General features: G+C 40.7%; 1 protein-coding gene across 1 annotated transcript in view; it reads left to right on the top strand.

Annotated features, from left to right (window-relative positions):
- LOC139443124 (WD repeat-containing protein 64-like) overlaps positions 1-24,009 on the top strand; it is a 71,010-nt gene that overhangs the window by 5,610 nt on the left and 41,391 nt on the right. The window contains exons 2-8 of the mRNA XM_071224072.1: positions 1,680-1,810; positions 4,750-4,855; positions 19,390-19,496; positions 20,493-20,522; positions 21,429-21,539; positions 22,265-22,482; positions 23,389-23,431. Of these exons, the coding sequence (XP_071080173.1) occupies positions 1,680-1,810; positions 4,750-4,855; positions 19,390-19,496; positions 20,493-20,522; positions 21,429-21,539; positions 22,265-22,482; positions 23,389-23,431 (746 nt within the window). The remainder of the gene's footprint in view (positions 1-1,679; positions 1,811-4,749; positions 4,856-19,389; positions 19,497-20,492; positions 20,523-21,428; positions 21,540-22,264; positions 22,483-23,388; positions 23,432-24,009) is intronic.

Raw genomic sequence — 24,009 nt, 5'->3', positions numbered from 1 at the left:
TGACTACACGGCCACTTAGGTCACTGAGCCTGACCACACGGACACTTGATTTACCGAGCCTGACTACACGGCCACTAAGGTCAGCGAGCCTGACCACACGGACACTTAAGTCACCGAGCCTGACTACACGGCCACATAAGTCACCGAGCCTGACTACACGGCCACTTAAGTCACCGAGCCTGACTACACGGCCACAATAGTCACCGAGCCTGACCACACGACCACTTAAGTCACCGAGCCTGACTACACGGCCACTTAAGTCACCGAGCCTGACTACACGGCCACATAAGTCACCGAGCCCTGACTACACGGCCACTAAGGTCACCGAGCCTGATCACACGGACACTGAAGTCAGCGAGCCTGACCACACGGCCACATAAGTCACCGACCCTGACTACACGGCCACTAAGGTCACCGAGCCTGATCACACGGCCACTTAAGTCACCGAGCCTGACTACACGGACACTTAAGTCACCGAGCCTGACTACACGGACACTTAAGTCACCGAGCCTGACTACACGGACACCTAAGTCACCGAGCCTGACTACACGGCCACTTAAGTCACCTCGTACGACCAGGACAGGTTGCTGGAGACCTTTTTTCACGCGGAATTTCCACAGATTATGTTGGTACCGAAAAACGTATCATTCTATAGACGTAGCATAACGTGCTACAAATAGTGATATATTAATTTGTGTAATGCCTAGCCCATTCCACAGTATTTTGAAATTAAAATGTCGATTAAAGATAAGGAGGACTCGCGCGCCAAAAGACGTTGCCCAATAAATATTTATAGCGAGTTCTTCTTCAGATCGTCCTTGATTATCATGACAGAATTGAAATTAAGTCAAAAGGATGATGTAGGCCGATTTTAGATAAACTGTTTCAGTATGTATATATCTTTTGTACCTGGTATATAATTTATACTATGCATATAAACTGCAAAAAAGTATGCACCCGTGTTTGGAATGTGGCAGAAATGAAACAAACAAGAAATGGTTATTCGTTGGTGATGCATTTGATACGAGTATCAAAGTTGTGGTTTGAACCTTAACTTTGCACTGTTAACCTCAACTGTTTTCAGCCTTGTAACGGTTTGATAAGGCTTGTCATATTTTAGGCTATTCCAATTTTCAAGTATATACATGTACTTTCTTTTGGCCGGCAGTTTATGTTTATCGTGTACTCTAATGGGAACTAAACAAATGTGTACACGCGTTTAGTTGCGACTAATGAGAAGGGGGGCACGGGTGGCCCAGTCGTCTAAGGCGCCGCGATTCGCTGTGCAGAGTTGCGTCCCTTGGGCACGCCAGAAACCTATGATTGTGGGTTCGAATCCCGGTTCGCCCCAATTATGTTTCTAGGTTTGTCAGCACCATACCCGTGCTCGTGGGTTTCACCGAAGTGGTAAACGTCTGAGACCTGCATCACTTCGGGCTTTCCTCCCACATTAAGCTGACACGCCGCGATATAACTGGAATACTGTTAAAAGCGGTGTAAAACCCAACTCACTCACTCACTCACTAATGAGAAGAATCAGACAGCATGGTGAGATTGTTCTGTTGCATCATTAGAAATTCAACCCATCCTTTGGAAATGTTACTAGCCACATATTGTCGGGTTACCGTTTATAATTATCTGTAAAGAACACACAACTCTCTGCCTGTTGTATGTTGTAGAGAATCTGCGGTATGATCAGTTCTGCGAGAAGATCAGAGAATTATTCGGGTCTGACATCAAGAACCACGATTTGAAAGCGGTCTACAGGAAGATCTCCACAAACCCTGATGCCAAAGTTGACTGGAGCGAGGTAAGTGAAACATTCTTCTGTTAAGGAGAGAGACTGAGCTTGTTGATAAACGTCACGGACCAGCAAATATTCAACCTCTTGTCCCATACAATGCGGATTCCCTATTGATTCCGTTATTGCATATATACACAAGGGAGATAATTATGTTTGTACCTGCAAGTTATCGTATTAGGACCAGGCACACTACTGAGCATGCGCCACGATATCCGCATATTCCTGATGCAAGGAGACTTTAAAAGCTCAGTTTCAGCCCTTGCCGAACTAGGCTGGAATTTCTGGGCCAGTGGCGATAACGATTTATGTCCCGTCTATGTCCCTTCTGTTGATCAATCAGATTCCACCTCTCATATCACTTGCATTTGCTCCAAACAAAATGGCTGTGATAATCAGAAGTGCATCAAAGCACGTGAGCACCTTGATCATAAATATGAAAACATTTGGAAAATATTTACTGATGCCGAGTCGGCGGTACACATGTTTTGCAAATCCTGCAATCGACCGTAATCTGCACGGTAGTTGACGAACCAGATGTCGATTGGTCAGGTGGTCAGTATCGCTGACTTAGTTTTTGCTCGACATCGTATCCCAATTGCGTGGATCATTCCTTATGATGCCAATCACCTGATTGTCTGGTCCAGACTCGACCGCCGTCATATAGCTGAGCGTTAAACAACAAACTAACAAATAAACAAACAAACTTTAAAAAACCATTAAACTGACATTCAAGTTATGGCGGTAGTACTGTTTCAACTTTTAAGTTCTCATACAAGAGATAATAACGTATATTCTTTGAATATGTATATCTACCGTCTTTAATCATCAATGACTGGAAACCCGCGAAGATTCCGGGGTAGAATAGGTCTTCAGCAACCCATGCTTGCCGTAAAAGGTGACTTTGCTTGTCGTAAAAGGCGACTAACAGGATCGGGTGGTTAGGCTCGCTGACTTGGTTGATGCATGTCATCGATCCCAATTGCGTGGATCGATGCTCATGATATCAATCACTGGATTGTCTGGTCCAGACTCGATTATTTACAGACCGCCGTCATATAGCTGGAATATTTGCTGAGTGCGGCGTTAAACAACCAACCAACCAACCAACCAATCAATGACAGGAATAACGGATACTAATAAGGTAAAACGGTATTTTCAGTTCATCATTCTAAGCGACTACCATGTGAAACCAGTGTGGCAAAAGCATAGATTGTATCACAGTTGACAAATGTTGATATACTTCATTGTGACATTTTCAACAATACTTAGCATTGTAACAATGCCCTTGTGCGATACATATCTTGACTGTGAGGACGCGATAAGGTGCACCATACGATACATAAAACAAACACCTTTCATGTTAGGAGTTTAGTAAAGAGTTAAGCTTAGTTAAGAATATCACGAGAGAGAAATCCTCAAACACACATGTACTCGTATTTAGTAAACTTGAGTACATTGAGTAATTGAGTAAACAACGGTTTCAAAACCCGTGTGCATTTCGTTGGAACATTTAGCTGTACATATTTATGCTTTTTGTCGCGCGTTTACATACATTACGGTTGCGATACAATGTGTCTTCACGATACGATGTGTGTCTTCACGATACGATTTGTGTCTTCACGATACAATGTGTGTCTTCACGATACAATGCGTGTCTTCACGATACAATGTGTGTCTTCATGATACGATGTGTGTCTTCACGATACAATGTGTGTCTTCACGATACAATGTGTGTCTTCACGATACGATGTGTGTCTTCACGATACGATGTGTCTTCACGATACAATATGTGTCTTCACGATACGATGTGTGTCTTCACGATACGATGTGTGTCTTCACGATACAATGTGTGTCTTCACGATACGATGTGTGTCTTCACGATACGATGTGTGTCTTCACGATACGATGTGTGTCTTCCCTATACAATGTGTGTCTTCACGATACAATGTGTGTCTTCAAGATACAATGTGTATCTTCACGATACGATGTGTGTATTCACGATACAATGTGTGTCTTCACGATACAATGTATGTCTTCACGATACGATGTGTGTCTTCACGATACGATGTGTGTCTTCACGATACGATGTGTGTCTTCACGATACGATATGTGTATCGGGCATCGTAATGCACGTACATTGAGGGAGTGTGGTTTCACGCCGCTTTTAGCAATATTCCAGCGACATCACGATAGGGAACGCCAGAAATGGTTTTCACACCTTGTATCCATGTGGGGAATCGAACCAGGGTCTTTCTAGTACGTTTTAACCACTAGGTCAACCACCCATGTGATTTCTTCAAAATTTCTTTTGATTGTATTAAAATTCCTTTACATAACTGCTATGTATGAGCTTATATAAATAAACCAGATACGTTGCCAATATAAAACTAAATGACATGCCATGACCCTCCTTTTCCCAATGTGTATCCTGGTTATAATAGCTCCCTATTTATGCTGGTCGTCGGAGTCGATAAAACGGATCGGTGGTCAGTTCGGTGACTTGGTTCATTGCTCATTGTATTAATCACCTGATTGTCCAGACTAAAGCGTAAATGAACATGCACATTCAGTTCGTAAATTAGGCAATCCATATACACAGGTTCTTCTCTTTCACCACTGGCGCAAAACAACAGCTCGGAACACGTTTAACTGTGGTAGAGAACTGAATATGTCTGAGGAACTGGGCATCCCCGAAGCAGTCGTAGCACTGCGATCGTCGTAAGTCTACGTTAAAGTATGGGAATTGCGACAAACGTACCGTTCGTAAAACGGAGCCCAGGTTCCTTTAGTGGTTGTCTCTTTCCGAGATTTCTGTTACAATGTGTTCTTCGTTTTGTGATCGCCTCCGTGATCTCGTGGATAGAGAATCTCGTTTACGAGATTCAGAAATCGAGGTGCTGCTCCGAGTATAATTCTTAACTCTAAACGTTGCGTTTGTCCCCCAGTTGTTCGGGTACTTCCAGTCTGCGGCGGAGGAGGAGGAGATGACGGTTGGGGAGGAGGTCAGCGTCTTCATGGTGTCAAAGAGGAGGCGGATAGGAGAGGCTGCAGGTACGGGCATATTTAACCCATTTTTTCCACTCTAAATGAGTCGTTTAAGATTGAGTGTTTCTTTCTTAATTTTCACGAGGTGCTTTTTCTATTATTGTCGGTCAGTTGAAGCGACATGACACTGCTCCACTGTTGGGATCAATTTGGTCATTAGATCAAATGTTGATCTTTTACGTTGACCATTGAAATGGCTGTGTAGAGTACCATTCTTATTTTTAGTCCCTAACATTACTGTGGGTGGCGTACAGAATATTCTACTCCAAACTTGGAATAAAGGATCATTTGTGGCTCGGTAATGTGAGAGAGTGAGTATGATTTTATGCCGCTTTTAGCAATATTCAAGCAATATCACGGCGGGGGACACCAGAAATTGGCTTCACACATTGTACTCATGTGACGATTCGACCACTAGGCTACCTCACCAACCCTGCTTGGTAAAGACAATAGACTTACACCATTCATTCTTGACCTATGCCAGTTTTATCCCCTAAAGTCGAGCGCCGGGCAGGGTAACAATAGGTACCATCCTTTCTTTTAACGTCTTTTGGTATGACGCGACCGGGGAACATACCACCGACCTTACGCTCCCCGGGTAAACTCTCTGATCACTAGACAAGGGATGGAGTCGAAAGCTACTAGAAAGGACAGGGGTCACGGGTATCGCAGTCCTCAAAGTAGACACAATCCAGTGTCAGAGTTGCTTCCCTTAGTAATGCAGAATCCGGTGATCGTTTGGTTTAACTCTAGATTCGTCTTGATATTGTATCTTGGTTTGTCAGCACCATACCAATCATCGTGGATTTCATCAGGGGCAAATGCCCAGGACCTGTATCACTTTGGGTGCTTCTCCCACATCAAGCTGACACCCTATGTTATAACTGAAATACTGTTTAAAAGTGAAAGATTGATACAACGGTCGGCATGTAGGGTAGTTAAATTCGAATCCATTCACGGATAGTTATAACATGGAACAAACTTCTTTCTATAGATCGCTACATATACTACATACCTTTACATCGATAGAATTATGCAGTTAAAAACTGATTTGATAGATTGCTTTTTTAGATCGATGTTTTTTTATAGAAATCTCAACTCGCAAGATTACCTTTATGGGTGTATTGTTTATTTTGCGAGATATGTTCAATCAAGATGTTGTACTGGGTGTACATAAACGGAATCCCATTGTGACGTATTTAGGGCCACGTGTTATTGAGGTCTTCCAGCCTTTTGGAATAACTCGATGACTATCTCAAAGTGTCAACTGTTATATATATAGAAAGTACTTAACTGCGTTATAAAATAACATCCTCGTTAGTACCGCGTTATCCCTAATTAGAGTCCCGATAGGAACACGGTCCTGTGCTTTATGCACAAGGGAAAACTAACAGCACTTAAACATTTTTAACTGGAGTATGATTAATTATTTCTGAAATTATCCCAGTGGGCCCCATGAGGTCCATGTTCGACTGAATGAACTGCATAATGCCTTAACATCAACGTTAGACGTTCCGACGGAGCCAGGGGACCTTGCATTGAGTGGCGTGACGCAAGCGCCCAGTCAGAGTGGCAAAACACATTGTGTTCTGTGAGGCGCAGTTGTGTGTGCGACGCCCCTGTCCCAAGACATCACTCAATTACCTCGCATTATGAATATGATAACTGAAACAATCAGCCCCGATTGCCTAACAAATCAAGTCTGGTAGAAAGTGGATTAAGTCTTCCTCAAACTGCCATCTATAGCTTGATTTGGAGCCACTCAAGCATGAAATATCAATAATTCTAAATGGATTTATAATGGTGCCTTTAATATTGCAAGCGCCCTCGCCGACCCTTGCTGTGACATAAATGAACAATGAATGCTCCCTTCAGGGCCGAGTTAGGAGGCCTGGTCGCCATTTTCTCGAGTCTGCGCATTAAGCAGCTATTACAGTTCCCTGTGCCAAAGCTATTACCCCACTCGGCGTGATGTCCAATACGAGATGGCGATTAGTTCCGGCCCATGGGTATTTCCTTCGACACTTTCTTGTCCGAGACATCTGGCTTGGCTTGACAAATAGGTTTTGCGCGTGTCTGCACGTGCACTTACATTTGTCTAGCAGCTTAGCGGAGTTGTCCCCCCTTGGGACGCCCCTACAATTGCTCGCGTCGTCTGGGGTGCCAGGGGGCTGACATTACGAGGGCTCTGGCTCCGTCTAGAAGCAATCGTGTGAATTACCGGATGTCTTATTTTCTGATTATAACAGCGCTGAAGACCTTTGACATTTTAATTGTGTATGTTTAATTCTGTTAGCCAACAAATTGTCAGAGCAGCAGCTCCTTCATCAAGAGCTGCGAATGTTAGCATGGCTGAACTTTGACGCCAAAGTTATTTGTCATGCTGGGCCAGGCTATTTAGCAGGACATAAAGAAGTCTGTCCAAGCCCAACAGAGTGATTGAGAGGAGAGGAACTATTTGAATGAGAGCGTGTTTTTCTTTAAAATAATTCATTTGAGAATTTCAGAAGCGTCAATATTGCCTCAAAGTTTTTTAATTTATGTTGAAAAAAACGAAATAAAGAAATTTCATTTCGACTGGCCCATACGGATCAAATTAGCATTGGTTTGCAGACAAACGTGATACAGCTCGTGTGTGTTATCTACTTTGTTGAAACCCACAAGCACGGTATGCTGCTGTCATATCAATTATCACATTCAGGGCAAACCTTGGATTCGAACCTACCATCAGCGGATCTAGGCACGACTAAGGGCTATAACTCTGCACAGTGAATAGCGGCGCTTCAAGCCACTGGACCATCCTATGTCCCCAGGTTCAAATCACTATATATTTGTTTCAAGATACTTCTTTCTTTCTTTGTTGTTCAACGCCGCACTCAGCAATTTTCCAGCTGTATGACACGGTCAGTAAATAATCGTGTCCAGACGAGACAATCCAGTGATTGACATCTAGACCATCGATCAACATATTTTGTATACGACGACATGCATCAACCAAGTCAGCGACCCTGATCACCCAATCCCGTTAGTCGCCTCTTGCGACAAGCATGGGCTGCTGAAGACCTATTCTAACACGGATCTTCACGGGTTGTTTCAAGATACATTGAGTAATGAAACACGTTGTGAGTGGGAGTATGCGGTTATTGCATTGTGATAATTATGTACTGTATATGAATTCAAACCTTTGTTTTATTGATGAGGCATACCGCTGGATGATTTGCCTCTGTAAAGAACACGTTTTTTGAAGAAGCAACTATTTTTATGACTGCTTCCATCAGTCATATATATAACCGACAGTCGACTGGATACTGGAAAAATATAGTCAGGTTTGAAGTTTTTGAAGGTTTGAAGGTTTAACCAAAAATGGACTTGACACAATGTCCGTGTTGGGAATCGAACCGGGCCTTTGGCATAACGATCGAACTCTTTAACCACTAGGCTAACCAACTGCCCCAAGGTTTGCAGTATAAAACTCCAAACTGGTAGCTTCATAAATGTAAGCCCCTTTTCTAGATGAATAATATTAATCAATTTGCTGGTCATGTTTAATAAATACAGGTCTCTTAAAGGTATGGTAGTGAAGGTTAAAGATAATCCAAAACTATATAAAAAGTTTAAGGTGCTGCTTGAAATGATAATTAAAAATGTACTCCCTTCATATTACCAAGTTGGATGTGTTTTGCTACTTTCTGAAAATATACTACTCAAAACAATTCAAAGATAACATGAGTATTTCATATGACAGATTATTTGTTTGTTTGTTTGTTTGTTTGTTGTTGTTTAACGCCGGACTCAGCATTATTCCAGCTATATGATGGCGGTTAGTCTTCTTAGTCGCCTCTTACGGCAAGCATAGTCGCCTTTTATGGCAAACATGGATTGCTGGAGGCCATTCTTCCCCGGATCTTCAAGGGTAAATACGACAGATTAAATATAGTAATATTAACTATAGTAATATGAAAGAATGTGTTGTCCTTATCTTTTTAGTATAGTTTACAGACCCTAAGGCAAAAATTTAAAACAAAAATTTATAATATTATTAATTCTTGAAATTCCAGATTAGGTAATCCGTCATCCAAATAGTAAGAAAACGTTTACCTTTTTTACGATTAGTTGATGTCAAGGTTGATCGTCACAATGCAACTGTAGGGAACACAATTTACTGCCATCAAATTACCTTGTTTTATTGTAGACACACTTCAAAGTACTTGTATTAAAGCCCCAAGTATTCACCATTACCGTTATTTACCAAGGTATCAATTCCCCTGGTGCCGTGTATCAGCCAGATCTCCACCCGTGATTTATGTCCTAACGCTCTACCCTGAACGGTGCCGAATACCCATTGGCTTGACTCAGGCCACCACACCACCGTCAGGAAGCATATAAGCGCCGTCCATATATTTTACTCAAGTGGCTAATATTGTAGTCGAGTATCTCACAGGCGACAGAACACTCCTTCATTATTATGTGAGGGCTTGTGCTGTTTACACGGGCGAGGGGTTCACATTGATGTAAGAAATCTGCTGCCTATGCTGTTGTGTGTGTATGAACGTGATCCCTGTGGCTTGGCGTGGTTGACCTATTCACAATGACGGGAGCCATTATCAGAAAAAAAGTTTACTAACTGGATTAATGTTATGATTTTATTACGTCAGCATAACTTGAGTTATGGTCCGTTTGTGTTACGACCTTAACAGATTGACGCTGTTTCTAATACAGTGAAATGAAAGAAAAGAACATGAAAATATATTCACATGCAAATTAAAATATGGTACATATATACTGACGCGATAACACATAGTGAAACACGAAACACATAGTGACTTGTTAGCTTGTTGGTTGTTTAAAGCCGCACACAGCAGTACTCCAGCTATTTGACGATGGCCTGTAAATAATAACAGTGTTGACAAGACAAACCATTGATTGATAATATGAGCAACGAGCCACGCTGTCGGGATACGACATCTTCCCGAGGCAAGGGAGTTAACTGTCCGTAAAAGTCCAGTTTCCACCCTTGCCGAACTAGGCTGGAATTTCTAGGCTCGATCGTAGCGCCACCAATGACTAGTATGAGTCACTTCTATGTCCCTCTTATTGACCAATCAGATTCCACCTCTCATATCATTTGCATTTGCTTCAAACAAAATAGCAACACCGAGTCAAGACGATATGATCCATAATCAATACTTTTATTGCTAAAAAATGGGTCGTACCTCGTGAAGTACTTCAAACCACTTGAGCACCTTGATTTAAACATGAAAAGATTTGGAAAATATCTGTCGACGCCCGTTTGACGGTACACGTGCTCTGCAAATCCTGCAGTCGGCCGAAATCTGCATGGCAGTCGCAATGTTGTTTACGAACCAGCATAGACATGTGGGAAGTACCGGGTCGGAGTAAAAAGAGTGTTTTTTTAATAAGATTGTTCGATACAGTGATTTGTTTATTCGCAACTCTGATCATGAATACTGACATAACGTTATAATCAGGCATCGACAACGTTGTCACTAGGAGTTGTCACATTTAGGGTTGTTTCACGTGTGTATGTTGCGTCCCTACTTGTGCTTTGTCTCACAGGCTTTCTTGCTGCAAAATGCGACTATGCTTGTCGTACTCATCATTATTATAAATGTATTTATTTATATATCTTGTTGTTATTGTCATCGTTGCAGTAGTCCAAATTGTTAGTCAAATGGTCTGCATGCTGGATATTGTTTAGACTTAGTATTTTGACACAAGTCCTCTCAAGATAAGCTCTTTCAGTGACTGAATAATAATCCGCTGATCGTTGGTTCCTGATCCAGATTCTTCCGGATAACGATCCATGATTTGTCAGCACCATGCACGTGTTCCGTGGTATCACACAAATAGCGTCACCCCCTAATGCCCCCAGGGGGCAATGGTGGCCCAGTCGTCTAAGGTGCAGCGATTTGCTAAGCAGAGTTGCGTCCCTTGGGCACGCCAGAAACCTATGATTGTGGGTTCGATTCCCGGTTCGCCCCGATTATCTGAGACCTGCATCACTTCGGGCTGTCCTCCCACATTAAGCTGACACGCCGTGATATAACTGGAATACTGTTAAAAGCGGCGTAAAACCCAACTCACTCACTCACTCACTCACTCACTCACCCTAATGCGACCAACAGCTATAATATTACTGTCATGTTTGTTCAAAGATACTTTATGTCACAATTTGTATGCATATATCTAATTATGAAACACATGAAACGGCTTCACTGCTATTTTTTAATTCAAGTCATGATCTTTGACAATCACAAGATTCTCCAGTGAAATAAGACCTTCACTTAAGTTAACAATATCTAGTGATCTCGGAGTTACATTAGGAAATTCATAGGGCCATTCACTCGTCACGCCGAAGACCCGGGTTCAATTCCCGACATGGGTACAATGTGTGAAGCCCATTTCTGGTGTCCCCCGTCGTGATATTGCTGGAATATTGCTAAAAGCGGCGTAAAACCATACTCACTCACTCACTCAAAGGGCCAAGCAATAGGATGAGACTATCTCTTGTTCTCAGAGGTGACATCCCAATGTCTGCCAAGCACCCCCACCCCCGACATACTCACTCGGGTCTATTCGGTTTATTCCGCTATCTCGGGCAGCAAGGGCGTAGGGATAGTGTATACATTCACTGTAAGCCGTGTGACGCCAGATTCCGTCGTATATAGTTCGTATAACAACCGGTTTGGAAGACAGGTTATACTCTGCTTCAAAGGAATTAACTATACATTTTTTAGATTAGTTATATAAGATCCACGACAGAAGCCAAGTTATGCCCTGTAATGTGATAGTCACGTGCACGAATTGAAACCAGTTCCAATATGGACTCCCGCCAATGCTGACCGAGGTTCTATTGGACTAAGCCGAACCGAGCGTTCGTTTACTCTGACCATGGTAGGTCATGGAAGCCGTGTTTGTCACGTGACTGCAATAGTTGTGCTATTTATAAAAAAATCGATATAATTGTTATATCAATGCGATAACACAATCTGATAAACTCGTGTCCTGTAAACAAAAATGTCTACAAATCATTTGACACGTTGATAAATGGGGCGGTTCACTCCAGCATTGTATTTATACGCCGTTTCCAAAGACTTCAGTGAGTAAAGACACGTCGTAAACACCGATTGTTTTAAGAGAGACGTGACCTGATTATAACCTTTGTGTGTTTCCGTTTGTAAATAAATATTGTACATGTATAATTGGAGTCTTTGGACTGACAGCACCATACCACAGCCTTTTAGTGAGTGAGTGAGGGAGGTTAGAAATGGTTCAGTTATGAAATGGCATGTCATATTAATTGGATACTATATCTACATCACAGCAACAGTAAACTTTAATAAAAGGGACACTGACAGGATAGGATTTGCATACAGCGAACTGTTAAGAAGTATTAAACAGAAAGTCATTTAAAAGACCAATAATGGCTGGAATTAATGGTTTCCGGCCCTGTTTATTTTCAGCATCGGTGTTCCCAGTCGGCGACCAGAACGTAAAATCTGATATTCGGAATGAAGTATGTGACGACTGTCATTTAGTATCTTACGCGCCTTTTTGACAACTTGCTGCTCATAAATATATATCACCGATGTTTTGAAATTGGGTACATAAAATTGTGCTTGCTTTATTTTAAATTGAATCATTTTGATTTATTTAAAACACACAGGCTCCCATAGCAGCAGTGGTCATTAAAAACTAAAATGCTTTGAATAAATTTCTATAAGAGCAGGAGTTAACCAAATCCATTTAACTTTTATCCTACCCTTTTACCGGACAATATTCAGATACTGTAAAACACCGATAAATTGTGTCCAACTGTGACATGTCGAATTGCGGGTTGTGGCGAACTCATTGTCCGGTCTCAGGATCCTTCATGTTATTTTCAGTATTCGTCCTCTGCTAAATCTTATTTCGTTGTCGCATAAAAATGTCCTGTGAAATCAAACTGTAATTTATGCACCAACTGCGTCTCCATCAATGTCAAAATACAAATTCATATTGTTTCTAACCATTTTACGACGTTTATCGAGTACGATATCATTCTTTGGGTTTGAAGAACGACATTGAGAAGCCTTTTTCGGATGCATCGATACGCAATCTACCAACTTAGGCACGTTTGACAAGACCTTTTATATAGAGCACGACAAAGCACAACACCTTGTTTGATACCCTATTGGAGACAAGGCCACGGACTATGCCCTTTAGCAACCATTGTGTTGTAGTGTCGGTGGCATGTTGGTCAGAGTCAATCACCGACATTGGGGGCTACTGTATGGCTCATACACCTGGATTATCCTTAATCCGCGCGTTAGGTGGCGCGTGGTACCCCTGACAAAGTCTTCCCAATGATGTCGTCGCACTGGGCACACACTGGGCACATACATGTGAAAAACATGTAATCTGTCATCATGGTGACCTTTGTTGTGATAGTCTAGGCTATTTTAGAGGGCTCTTTTTAAAGGGTAGTGTTCACGGCGAGTGTGTTGAATCATTGAGAAGGGTGGTTGACATGAATATCACCGACCGGGCGATATTAGAGATTGGCAGACGTCAAACATTTCACTCACCTCAGGAAGTATTGATTTGTTTCCAACAACAGGCCAATAATGAATAATCGGTGGATAAAAAATGTACAAATAATGAAATAACAAGTGATCTGTAATCGAAAGTACGATGATCTGAGAGTAGATATAACTTTTACAAGCCAGACATACGGACAGAACAGAACAGAACTTTGTTACGCCCAAGGCTACAAAAAGTAGCATGTTGAGGTTTAACAGGAGATGCGACGTGTAATAGTGATGGCAGCTTTAATAGTTATTTAAATGTAGCCATTACTAGTTTACAATATTTTGATAATTTCTTCAAGAAGATATTATTTTTACAATGAAACATCTGTTGAAGTTTAAACATAGATGGATGTACAATAAGAGTCTTTGGTATGTATAATTGTCTTACTTCTTTAAAATATTCACATTTAAAAATATAATGATATTCATCCGCAATGTCTTGGCTTTTACAAACAGTACACTTTCTATCTAATAAAGGGGTGTGATTCCATCTTCCACATTCAATCGGTAAATAATGGCAAGAAGTTCTGAAAAGTAGTAGTGGTATGTACACTCGTTTTGGTAAATTGCACAGATATGTTTCCAGTGAGATATTATCTTTAATGACTTTATAAAATTTTCCTTTACTTGAATTTGTGACATCAGAATTCCACCGTTGTATAAACTGATCTTCCAAACAAGTTCTAATCACACATGTAAGCCAATCAACTGATGAAAATGATTGATTTATCCAAACATTGTTATTACCTGTCATAACAAGAACATGTTTAACAAACTGTAGCCAATTTTGGTGTTGGTTATTTACAGTGTAGTTATAATACAACTTTTTATACACAATTAATGAAAGTTTGGTGGCTTTTCCAGATAGCAATCTTCCCCAAAAAGTGATAATTCTTGTCATGACAGTGATATACAGAGGTTTTCGGCCTGTTTCGCCGTATATCATATATAAAGGTGTTCTTTTCTTTACAGGAATTAGTTTTCTTAAAAAAGATAAATGTACATTTTCAATCATTGATAAATTTTCAAAACCCCATACTTCACATCCATATACTAAAATTGGTAGAACAATAGCATCAAATAGTTTTAACTGACAACTTATAGATAAGTTATAATATCTAGATTTTGTTAAGATAAAATGGACTGCCTTTGCTGCCATCTCACACAGTTCTTTCTTGTTTACATTAAATGTACAGTTTTTATTAAATATAATACCTAAGTGTTGGTATGATTTAACGTTTTCTAAATGTTTATTGCACAGAGAGAATTTGGTTTCGTAGTGTTTCCAAAAATTATTACTTGGGACTTTTTTACGTTAATTTTCAATTTCCAGTGTTTACAGTATTGTGTGAATCCATCTAGTAGTTTCTGTAGGTCTTCCTTACAGTTTGCTATTAGTACTGGGTCATCGGCGTATAATAATGCAAAAAGAACTATTGATGTAGTTATAATTGATTCTTAATTGGCAGTCATTATTAACAGTTATACCTGCACAGTCTTGAGATATAAGAAAATGTTCAAGGTCATTTAGGAAGATGGAGAAAAGAAGAGGTGATAAGTTCTCTCCCTGTCTGACACCTTTAGTACATGAGAACATTGGACGTGTTTCATCTTTGTTAGTCACACATGATTTAATTCCTTTATACATATTTAAGATAACGTGTAGACATTTGCCGTGTATACTTTCTTTAATAAGTTTACCCCAAAGTCCAATTCTCCAAATATTGTCAAATGCTTTTTCAAAGTCAATAAAACAACAGAATAATTTTTGTTTTCGATTCTTCAGGATGTCTAATAGGCTATAGAGAGTAAATATGTGATCCATTGTCGAGTATCCCTTCCTAAATCCTGCTTGCACTTCTGATATAGCATCTATTGAGTCAAAAAATGTGGTAACTCTGTTATTTAGAACCGAGGTGAATAGTTTACTCAGACAACTGACTAATGTAATGGGCCGGTAATTTTCTGGATTATTAATGTCTTCTTTGTTTTTGTAAATTGGTTTTATGATTCCTTTTAGCCATGTTGTTGGGAAATGTCCACTGTCAAGTATCTTGTTAAACAAAAGTTTATAAGTTGTAAGCATAATATGTTGTGTACTTGTGATATATTCATTTATAATGTTGTCTATTCCACTAACCTTGTTGTGTTTCAGCTGTGATATAGCATGCAATATTTCAGGTGTTGTTATTGGCTGATTCAGAACAGTATCATGTGAGTCTGTATTAAAGTCAATGTTCGTATCTGTTTCAATCTCACTATTTTCATTCTGTGCCCTAAAATATTCAAAAAGCTCATCAATAGGTGGTGATTTATCATTTCTTGTTCCACGTTTTAACAATTTCCAGAAAGATTTAGTGTCATGTTGTTGCAGATTATCTATCTTCTTTTGCAACACATCTCTATGGAGTCTACTATATTTGACAAGAGTCTTTTTATATGTTCTGCTTGCGTTTACGAGCCTCATTTTATTTTGTGTTGTTTTATCTTTATTGAAAAATGTCCTGGCCTTGTGGTACTTCCCTCGTGCTATTTTGCACTCTTTGCCAAACCATGGTTTAATTAATTTAACATGTTTTACAGTGTTCGATTCCCTGATGGTGTAAGTTCCAAATGTATCTTTAGCTGCCTTGATGAAAATTTCACTTAATTTATCCACAATGTCATTAAGTCTATTTTCTTTGTGTCTAGTAATCTCCACGTAGCGGATGAAAAAATGAGTTAGTCTGAATGCCGCTTTGAACAGTGTTTTAGCTATATATCAAGGCAGGCCTTTCTGTGAAAGGAAATCCCAGTGTGATACAGGTCCTAGACGTTTGACACTTTGGTGAAACCCGCAAGCACTGACAGATTTGGATTAAATGAGATTGGTGTCGCTTTGAACACACTATATGTCAGACTGAATAATATCACAACTCTTGTTGAAGGGTTATTCACCCTGCACAACTAGTTGGAACAACATTCTTGTACGCAATTAGTTGTACGAACTGAAGTATGCAATTTGGCGTCCACACAGGGGCGAGTTGCATACACATTGGGTTTCGCGAGATCGCTTCCTGTTATAAGCCGAGTTGATTTCCGAAGGTCATTTATGAACGTTGTGCAAGAATTGTAGAAAATTGAGAAATGTAGCTACTTTTAATTGCAAAAAAATATATTTGACGAAATAAATATTTGACGGCTTTAAGTAAGGTATGAGCGAACAAACTATTGCTCTATACCCGAAGTACATTATGACATATAAATGATATTTGTATGGTCATTTACATATTCGATGCAAACATAATTTAATGTACATATGTACAAATCCATTCCCCCGACGTCAAAACGCGGCGGAGAGATCACCACGCGCTTAAAGAAAAAGGGCCATAACTTCGAAGAAAGTCTGAAGGGTTGCATAGCATTGAGGTTAACCATGATGGTGTGTGAACCTTTTATTCGGGGCGCACCTATGATTCGAGCGCACGACCGAAATACCCTAGCTGTTACCAGTCCGGACTAATGCCGATTTTATAGCACTAGCCCACTGAGAAACCATCCCGCAGTGTAACTGTATACTCGGATCCTAGTCTGTCTTACAGACCCTGATACAAATATAGATCAAATACAGCCCATGCAAGTCTATAATGTTTGGCAAGTCTAGATTACTACAGTATCAGGAAAATGAAGAGTCAGTGTTTTTTCTGTACGATATGTTCATTTCAGAGACTAGATGTTAGTCTAACTCCGAGCCGACCAGTTCTTGTTTTAGCCCCTTAATGCTGAACGCCGACAGGGTAGCTACATGCTCCATCTTTTAACGTCTTTTGGTATGACGCAACGGAGGGTCGAACCCTTGACCTTCCGGTCTCCGGACGGACGCTCTACTGCTTGACCACGGAGGCGGTCCCTCATCTGCTACGGATCTCATTCCACAGGGTCACATCTGCATCACATGTCAATAACATTCGTTAAAATATACGATATCTCCAAACCTGTACATTTCGATAGATCGTAACTAATCTTGCTATAGTTGCTTCTGTTAAAAACGTCGGCGGCCATGTTAGATTTCAAAGACATCATTTCCCTTGATCACGCGCTTGACCTTGATGGTCTGAAAAACAGATCCCAAACCATCCTCCGGTCAAATCAGATCGGTGAATACGGTAACGGACAAGTAGATCGGAACTCCACACGGCCATCTTGACATTCAGAGTATTACTCGGATTGAAAATAGCTTTAATAGCACACGCTCCATCCATTGGGTCCACTCTCGTTAGAATGGTACAAAGAGGGGTTTGAACAGGCAGAAAATGAACGTGATTAGTATTGTGGGCTTCGCGTGCTAAGAGTAATGTTGTTTCCCCATCTCTTCCAAGCACCTACCAACCTTATTCACATTTCCTGCGAGGAAATGACGCTCATGCAGATCCCCTGTAGACGGGGGGAACACGCACGGACGTCTCCTTGACGGCAAGAAGATGTAATCTGCTGGAAGCGCGCCGTGTTTTATGAATTAGATACAATTGGTGCGGTGTGAACTGTTAATGTGTTTTCGTCAGGGTGGAGGGGTGTGGGGTTGGGTTGTGATGGAAACTTTAGGCATCTGTCTGCTAACCTATTTATTTATTTATTTATGTAACAGAAGTTATACAGAGTTGGATGGATGGAATATGTCTTATTATTGTGTCTTCTTCTTCTTATTATTATTATTATTATTATTATTATTATTATTATTATCATTATTATTATTATGTTTTGTTGTGAGGATACCAAAAGTAGAAAGGCGGCTGTTTGTCAAATTAATGTAGCAGATGCCAAATAAAGGATTACTTAATTTGTAAATGTACAAAATTTGGGAAAATGAGATCATAGTGTTTTAGATGATTTAGTTTAATCATGACATGTGTCATTCTGGCTCCGTGTCATTTCACCTTATTGCTGGAGACAGAACTATTCCTGGAACACCCCAACTAGATGTCAGGCAAGCACTAGCTGACATGGCTGTTGACAGAGGGAGTATTATGATATTGGATTATTGATATTTATTTCACAATTTATGCTTGCGTCATTGACAGATGGGGACAACTTCCTTTTATTGTTCAAAGCTACTAACGTGCTACCATTGCAAACCCTGTGTGATAATTTCGCTGGGGGTAATATTTCAACAAATACATCGTGAGTAAGAATCAACTGAGTGGGATTTCGTCATTTGGTGAGTCGAACCTGGGACTGCGGCATGACGAGCGAATGCTTGACCATGCTACCTAACTGCCCATCATGGCAAGGTGGCTATGTTAGAGAAGGTTGGGGAGGCGGGGTAATCTTGGCTTCAAAGTGGGGTTATTGCAACAAGCTACCTAAAACCAATATTTTTATTGAACTAGCATCGAGTGAGTGAGTGTGTGAATATTTATTAACGCCACGTTTCGCAACACCAGTTATATGACGGCGGTCACTGAAAATACCAGATTCGCCCTGATAATGATGTTTGATTCGTCAGCACCTTTCCCGTCCGTGCACGTGGTTTTCTTTAAAGTAACAGACCCGTGAAGATCCGGGTTAGAATAGCTCTTAAACAATCCATGCTTGCCGTGAAAGGCGACTTACGGGATTGGGCGGTCAGGCTCGCTAACTTGGTTGATGCATGTCATCGATCCAAATTGCGTGGATCGATGCTCATGATATTATTCACTGGATTGTCTGGTCCAGACTCGATTATTTACAGACCGCCGTCATATAGCTGGAATATTGCTGAGTTAAATAACAAACAAACAAACAAACAAACATCAAAGTAATAAACCTCTCCGACCAGCATCACTAACAGCTGACACGCTGAGATGACCGATACACCGCTCAAAGAGTCGACTTTCGCAAACCCACTCGCTCACTTTTGACACATCTTTGTTTACACTATCTGTGTGCTACATTCACGATTGTTATGCAGTATTTCATCTGTTCCTGTATCAGGTGACCGGAAGAGGCGCGACACTGTCCAGTGTCTGAAATATGTCCCGGCCATTGATGCTTACGTCACGGCGTCACAGAAGGGCGCCCTCTCTATCTGGACAAACAAGGTGAGGCAACTCTGTAAGGAGGGAAGGGACGCAAAAGTATTCAGTTACTTTCATTTAATCAAATTCTGGAAATGGAAATGCCAGTGGCACCACAGGTTCCTTGAGTCAACCTATCAAAATAAATTCACGGACATGTCACATTCTGTGAGTGAGTTGGGTTGAAACGCCGCTTTGAGCAATATTCCAGTTATATCACGGAGTCTCAGACGTTTAGCACTTCGGTGAAACTCGCGAGTACGGGAATGTTGCTGACAAACCTAGAAACAGGGAATTGAACCCACGATCGTAGGTTTCTGGTGCGGCCAAGGGACGCAACTCTGTGTATTAAACCGTGGAGCAAACAATGCCCGCTCGTCACTGTGCAGAGTTGTGTCCCTTGAATGACCCATTGCTCCCGTTTTGGACTGCGGTATCTTGGTATTATCACCATAATCGGGCTCGTGGGTTGTCTTTAAAGTGGTAAACGTTCAAGACCTGCATTACTTCATGTTTTCTTTTGCAAATTAAAGTGACACTCCGTATTTGACTGAAATGTTTTTTTGTTCAGAGAAAACTTACTCACGCACACCAAACCGGATCTTCCGTCGAGAGCGTTAATGTTCGTCCAGATAAGATACTCCACTTGACAAAATTACTCATTTGTTTGTTTTGTTTGTTTTTTTGTTGTTTAACGCCGCACTCAGCAATAGTGCAGTTATATGACGGCGGTCTGTAAATAATAGAGTGTGGACCAGACAATCCAGTGATTGACATCATGAGCATCGATCCACTCAATTGTGATCGATGACATGCATCAACCAAGTCAGCGAGCCTGACCACCCGATACCGTTAGTCACCTCTTTCAACAAGCATAGTCGCCTTTTACGGCAAGCATGGGTTGCTGAAGACCTATTCTACCCCGGATCTTCACAAATTTGTACACCTACTCGTATGTAATATCTCAACTTAATATTATCAATAATCCTATAATTCTGTAATCCAACTTTTGTATTTCAGCTTCGGCTCCAGGCCTGCATTGACATCAATGTAAGTATGACTATACATGTTTCAAAACTTCAATTTGTTTGTTTTCTTCAACGTCGGCAGCCGGTAAATAATGTAGAGTAAGTACCAGACAAACCAGTGATTGATATTATGTGCAAAGTCTCACGACAGGATTCGATGACATGCGCCAAGTCACCGAGCATGACCACCACATCCATTCAGTCGCCTCTCGCAACAAGCATGGATTGCTGGGAACCTATTCTAACCCGGTATCCCAGAGGCTTGGGTTATACCTAGGGATGTAATTGCAACTGAAAAGTCAAAGAATTTAGTGTTAACATCGATGTTTTGATATGTTTATTGAACAGAGATACCAATAAAACGTATCGTGGTTTAGGGTAGTGTCCTTTCTATTACTGCTTCACCATGAGGACCGTCCAGAAAGAGGGGCCTCCGGAATAGCGAGGTTTTACTGTATCTTGGTGATCTGTTGTTTGTTGTTTAACGTCGCATTCAGCAATATGCCAGCTTTATGACGGCGGTCTGTAAATAATCGAGTCTGGACCAGACAATCCAGTGATTGATATCATGAGCATCGATCCAATTGGCATCGATGACATGTATCATCCAAGTCAGCGAGCATGACCACCCGATCCCGTTAGTCGCCTCTTACGACAAGCATAGTCGCCTTTTACGGCAAGCATGGGTTGCTGAAAACCTATTCTATCCCGGATCTTCACGGCCCTTGATGATCTGCTGAAGACTTGAGTACAACTGGTGATTTATTGCAACCAACAATTAACGTTTTCGATTTAAATATCAAGTATATATCCATCGTGATTTATATACTCATTCCATCGTGAGAACGGTGTAAGAATCTACATGGAAACGTCGCCTGTGGTGTTGCTGCGGTTTTAATGACAAGTCTGCGTTTCCCCTGTCTCCCAGGAGCCGGCGTGGGCCACAGGCTGTGACTACCTCCCCGTGCTCCGGAGGGTGGCGTGTTGTACAGAGAGGAGCATTGCCTTGTGGGACAACAGGGCCAAGGGCAAGAATCAGGTACGTTAATTAGGATTCAGACATGATGTATTTTCAGATTTGCGGATGTGAGTGAGTAGAAGAAGAGTTTAGAATAAGTAGCATCATTAGCAGAAAAAAGTGGCATGGAAAGAAGATGGTACGTAGCTGTAGATGTTTGCTTATCATATTCTTGCGCCTCCGTGGTCTAGTGGTAGAGCGTCCGCCCGGTGAGCGGAAAGTCCGGGGTTCGATCCCAGGCCGGGTCATACCAAAAGACGTTAAAAGATGGTACTTGTTGTTACCCTGTCTGACGCTCGGCATTAAGGGGCTAAAACAAGGACTGGTCGGCTCGGAGTCAGTATACTGTGTCTGAGTGGGATATTCATGTTAAACTGCGGCATGGTATCTCAGTGAGCTAGCACTATAAATCGGCATCAGTCCTGACTAGTACAAGCAGACACACAAACACATACACGTACATGGACGTCGCTATATAACTGCAATAATCTTGGACGCGACGTTAAACCCCATTTCACCTCACCTCACCTGCTATGGTTATTACTGATTTCATAATTTTACGTTGTTGGGTAAACATAACCTACGATGTGATGTATATTGTTGCTTATCGCGGTGTTAATCAGGGTGCATGCATTTTGCATTCTTGCTCCCTGTGAAGTTAACCTATATGTCTTCAAGTTTATACTCAGTATTTGTACGGTAAATAGTGGAAGATGCTCACGAAATCTTTCATTTTCTATTTGCAGCAAATCTTTACAATCAAACCTATTGAGCACTCTCCTCAGTGTATGACAAATATCCCCACATCTACCACCCCCCATGAGGACAAAATTCTGTTCGGCGACGACCAGGGCTACGTCAACCTTCTAACCATCTCAGCTAAAGACATGACGATGAAGAACTCTAAGGGGGAGAAGAATAACGCGCAGAACAACCTCGTCATTGACCCCAACAAGATGACATAGTGAGCTCTTTTGTAAATTCAAAATGGCCTACGAAAACATATTTGAAAATGCTTTCAGAAACCTTGAGGCATACAGTTTAAATATAAAATAACAAATAACAAACACAGAAAACGCAAACCCAAATTGTGGTTATCGACTAATTACAGGACATCTCGCAAATGTTATGGGTTCATATATATTTTCTCTTTTTCAAATCTGTTATCTCAAATCTCTTTTGTATCGCTCAAATGTAAAGGTGAAGTCCCAGGAAATCATAATTTCAGTTTGTACTTTTCTGAAGCCTTCAAACCGAATGACGGCATTAACTGTGTACACGTTCATGCAGACACGCTTACAAGTATGTTTTGACACCGAAGCGTCAAGAAATATTATCACCAAAGTTGGTAACAGCAAGAGTCAGTACAAGTCTTTTCAAAATTGCCCGTTTTGTCCAAAATATATACATTTTAATCATCTTTTAGAGAATATTTCCTTTTCCTTAGCCTGTATGACAGGAATCATAATATTGCAGGAAATATTGGAAATATTTCATGACGAAATAGTCCAACACCAAAACTATTTTTTCTTGGCCTTGTTTATTGTAGGATCAAAGCTACCTACGACATGGCTACATGGAGTTTAATAATTGCCGGGAAAAAGAAAGTATAGACTTGAAAATCTGAAGTGGCTGAAATACAAATGTATTACAAACATTATAAAAACGTTTCTAGCCCTAAAATAGTCACTGAAACACTGTAAACTTAAGGTCCAAATCACAACTACGACACCGGTACCAAATATATCACCTTGTTTGTTTCGCTTTTAGCCACCATGAAACATAGGTGTATACTTTCTTTTGCCCGACAGTTTAGACTAAAAATATATAAAGAACTGACAATAATATAGACATTTTGTTTGTTTTCCAGCCCCATTCAGAGAAGAAAACTCCATGACGATTGGGTGCTAAAGGTACAATGTAAATTTGTATATTACAACTGTATACAGTAAATCACCGTTAGTGCGGAATTTCCTTCAAGACTATTTTATATTTATATGTCATTAGACAGTATTATACGTACGAATGATTCGTTAATACAGAAATTTGATAGTGATTCATAAGAAGAAAAACATGCTGGTGATATCGTAGACTCTTTTAGAATAATATATTTCTTATTGTCATTTTTATTTAGACCGGATGATTCCTCGGGGAACGGTGCGCTCCCTGTAGTGATTATTGCTGATGTTTTAGGTGAAATTATATATTGTTATTACGAAAGCTGGGGGTTAATTATTTTGTTTTGTTTTGTTTGTTTGTTGTTTAACGCCGCACTCAGCAATATTCCAGCTATATGACGGCGGTCTGTAAATAATCGAGTCTGAACCAGTCATGGGAGTCATGGCATCGATCCACTTGGGGTTAATTAGTAACATAGTTATATAGTTAATGCTCAAAGGTAACGTTTTATCGTACATAGCTACTGGGGTGAAGGAATAATTAATTAGTACATTGTTACTAAGGTAGAGCTGATTAAGTTGTACATTACAAA

This window comes from Haliotis cracherodii, unplaced genomic scaffold, assembly GCF_022045235.1.
Source record: "Haliotis cracherodii isolate W230 unplaced genomic scaffold, xgHalCrac1.p SCAF_5, whole genome shotgun sequence".
In the NCBI taxonomy this organism is placed as follows: Eukaryota; Metazoa; Mollusca; class Gastropoda; order Lepetellida; family Haliotidae; genus Haliotis; species Haliotis cracherodii.
The sequence above is the reverse complement of the archived record's forward strand: the minus strand, read 5'-3'. Positions and strand labels throughout refer to the sequence as shown.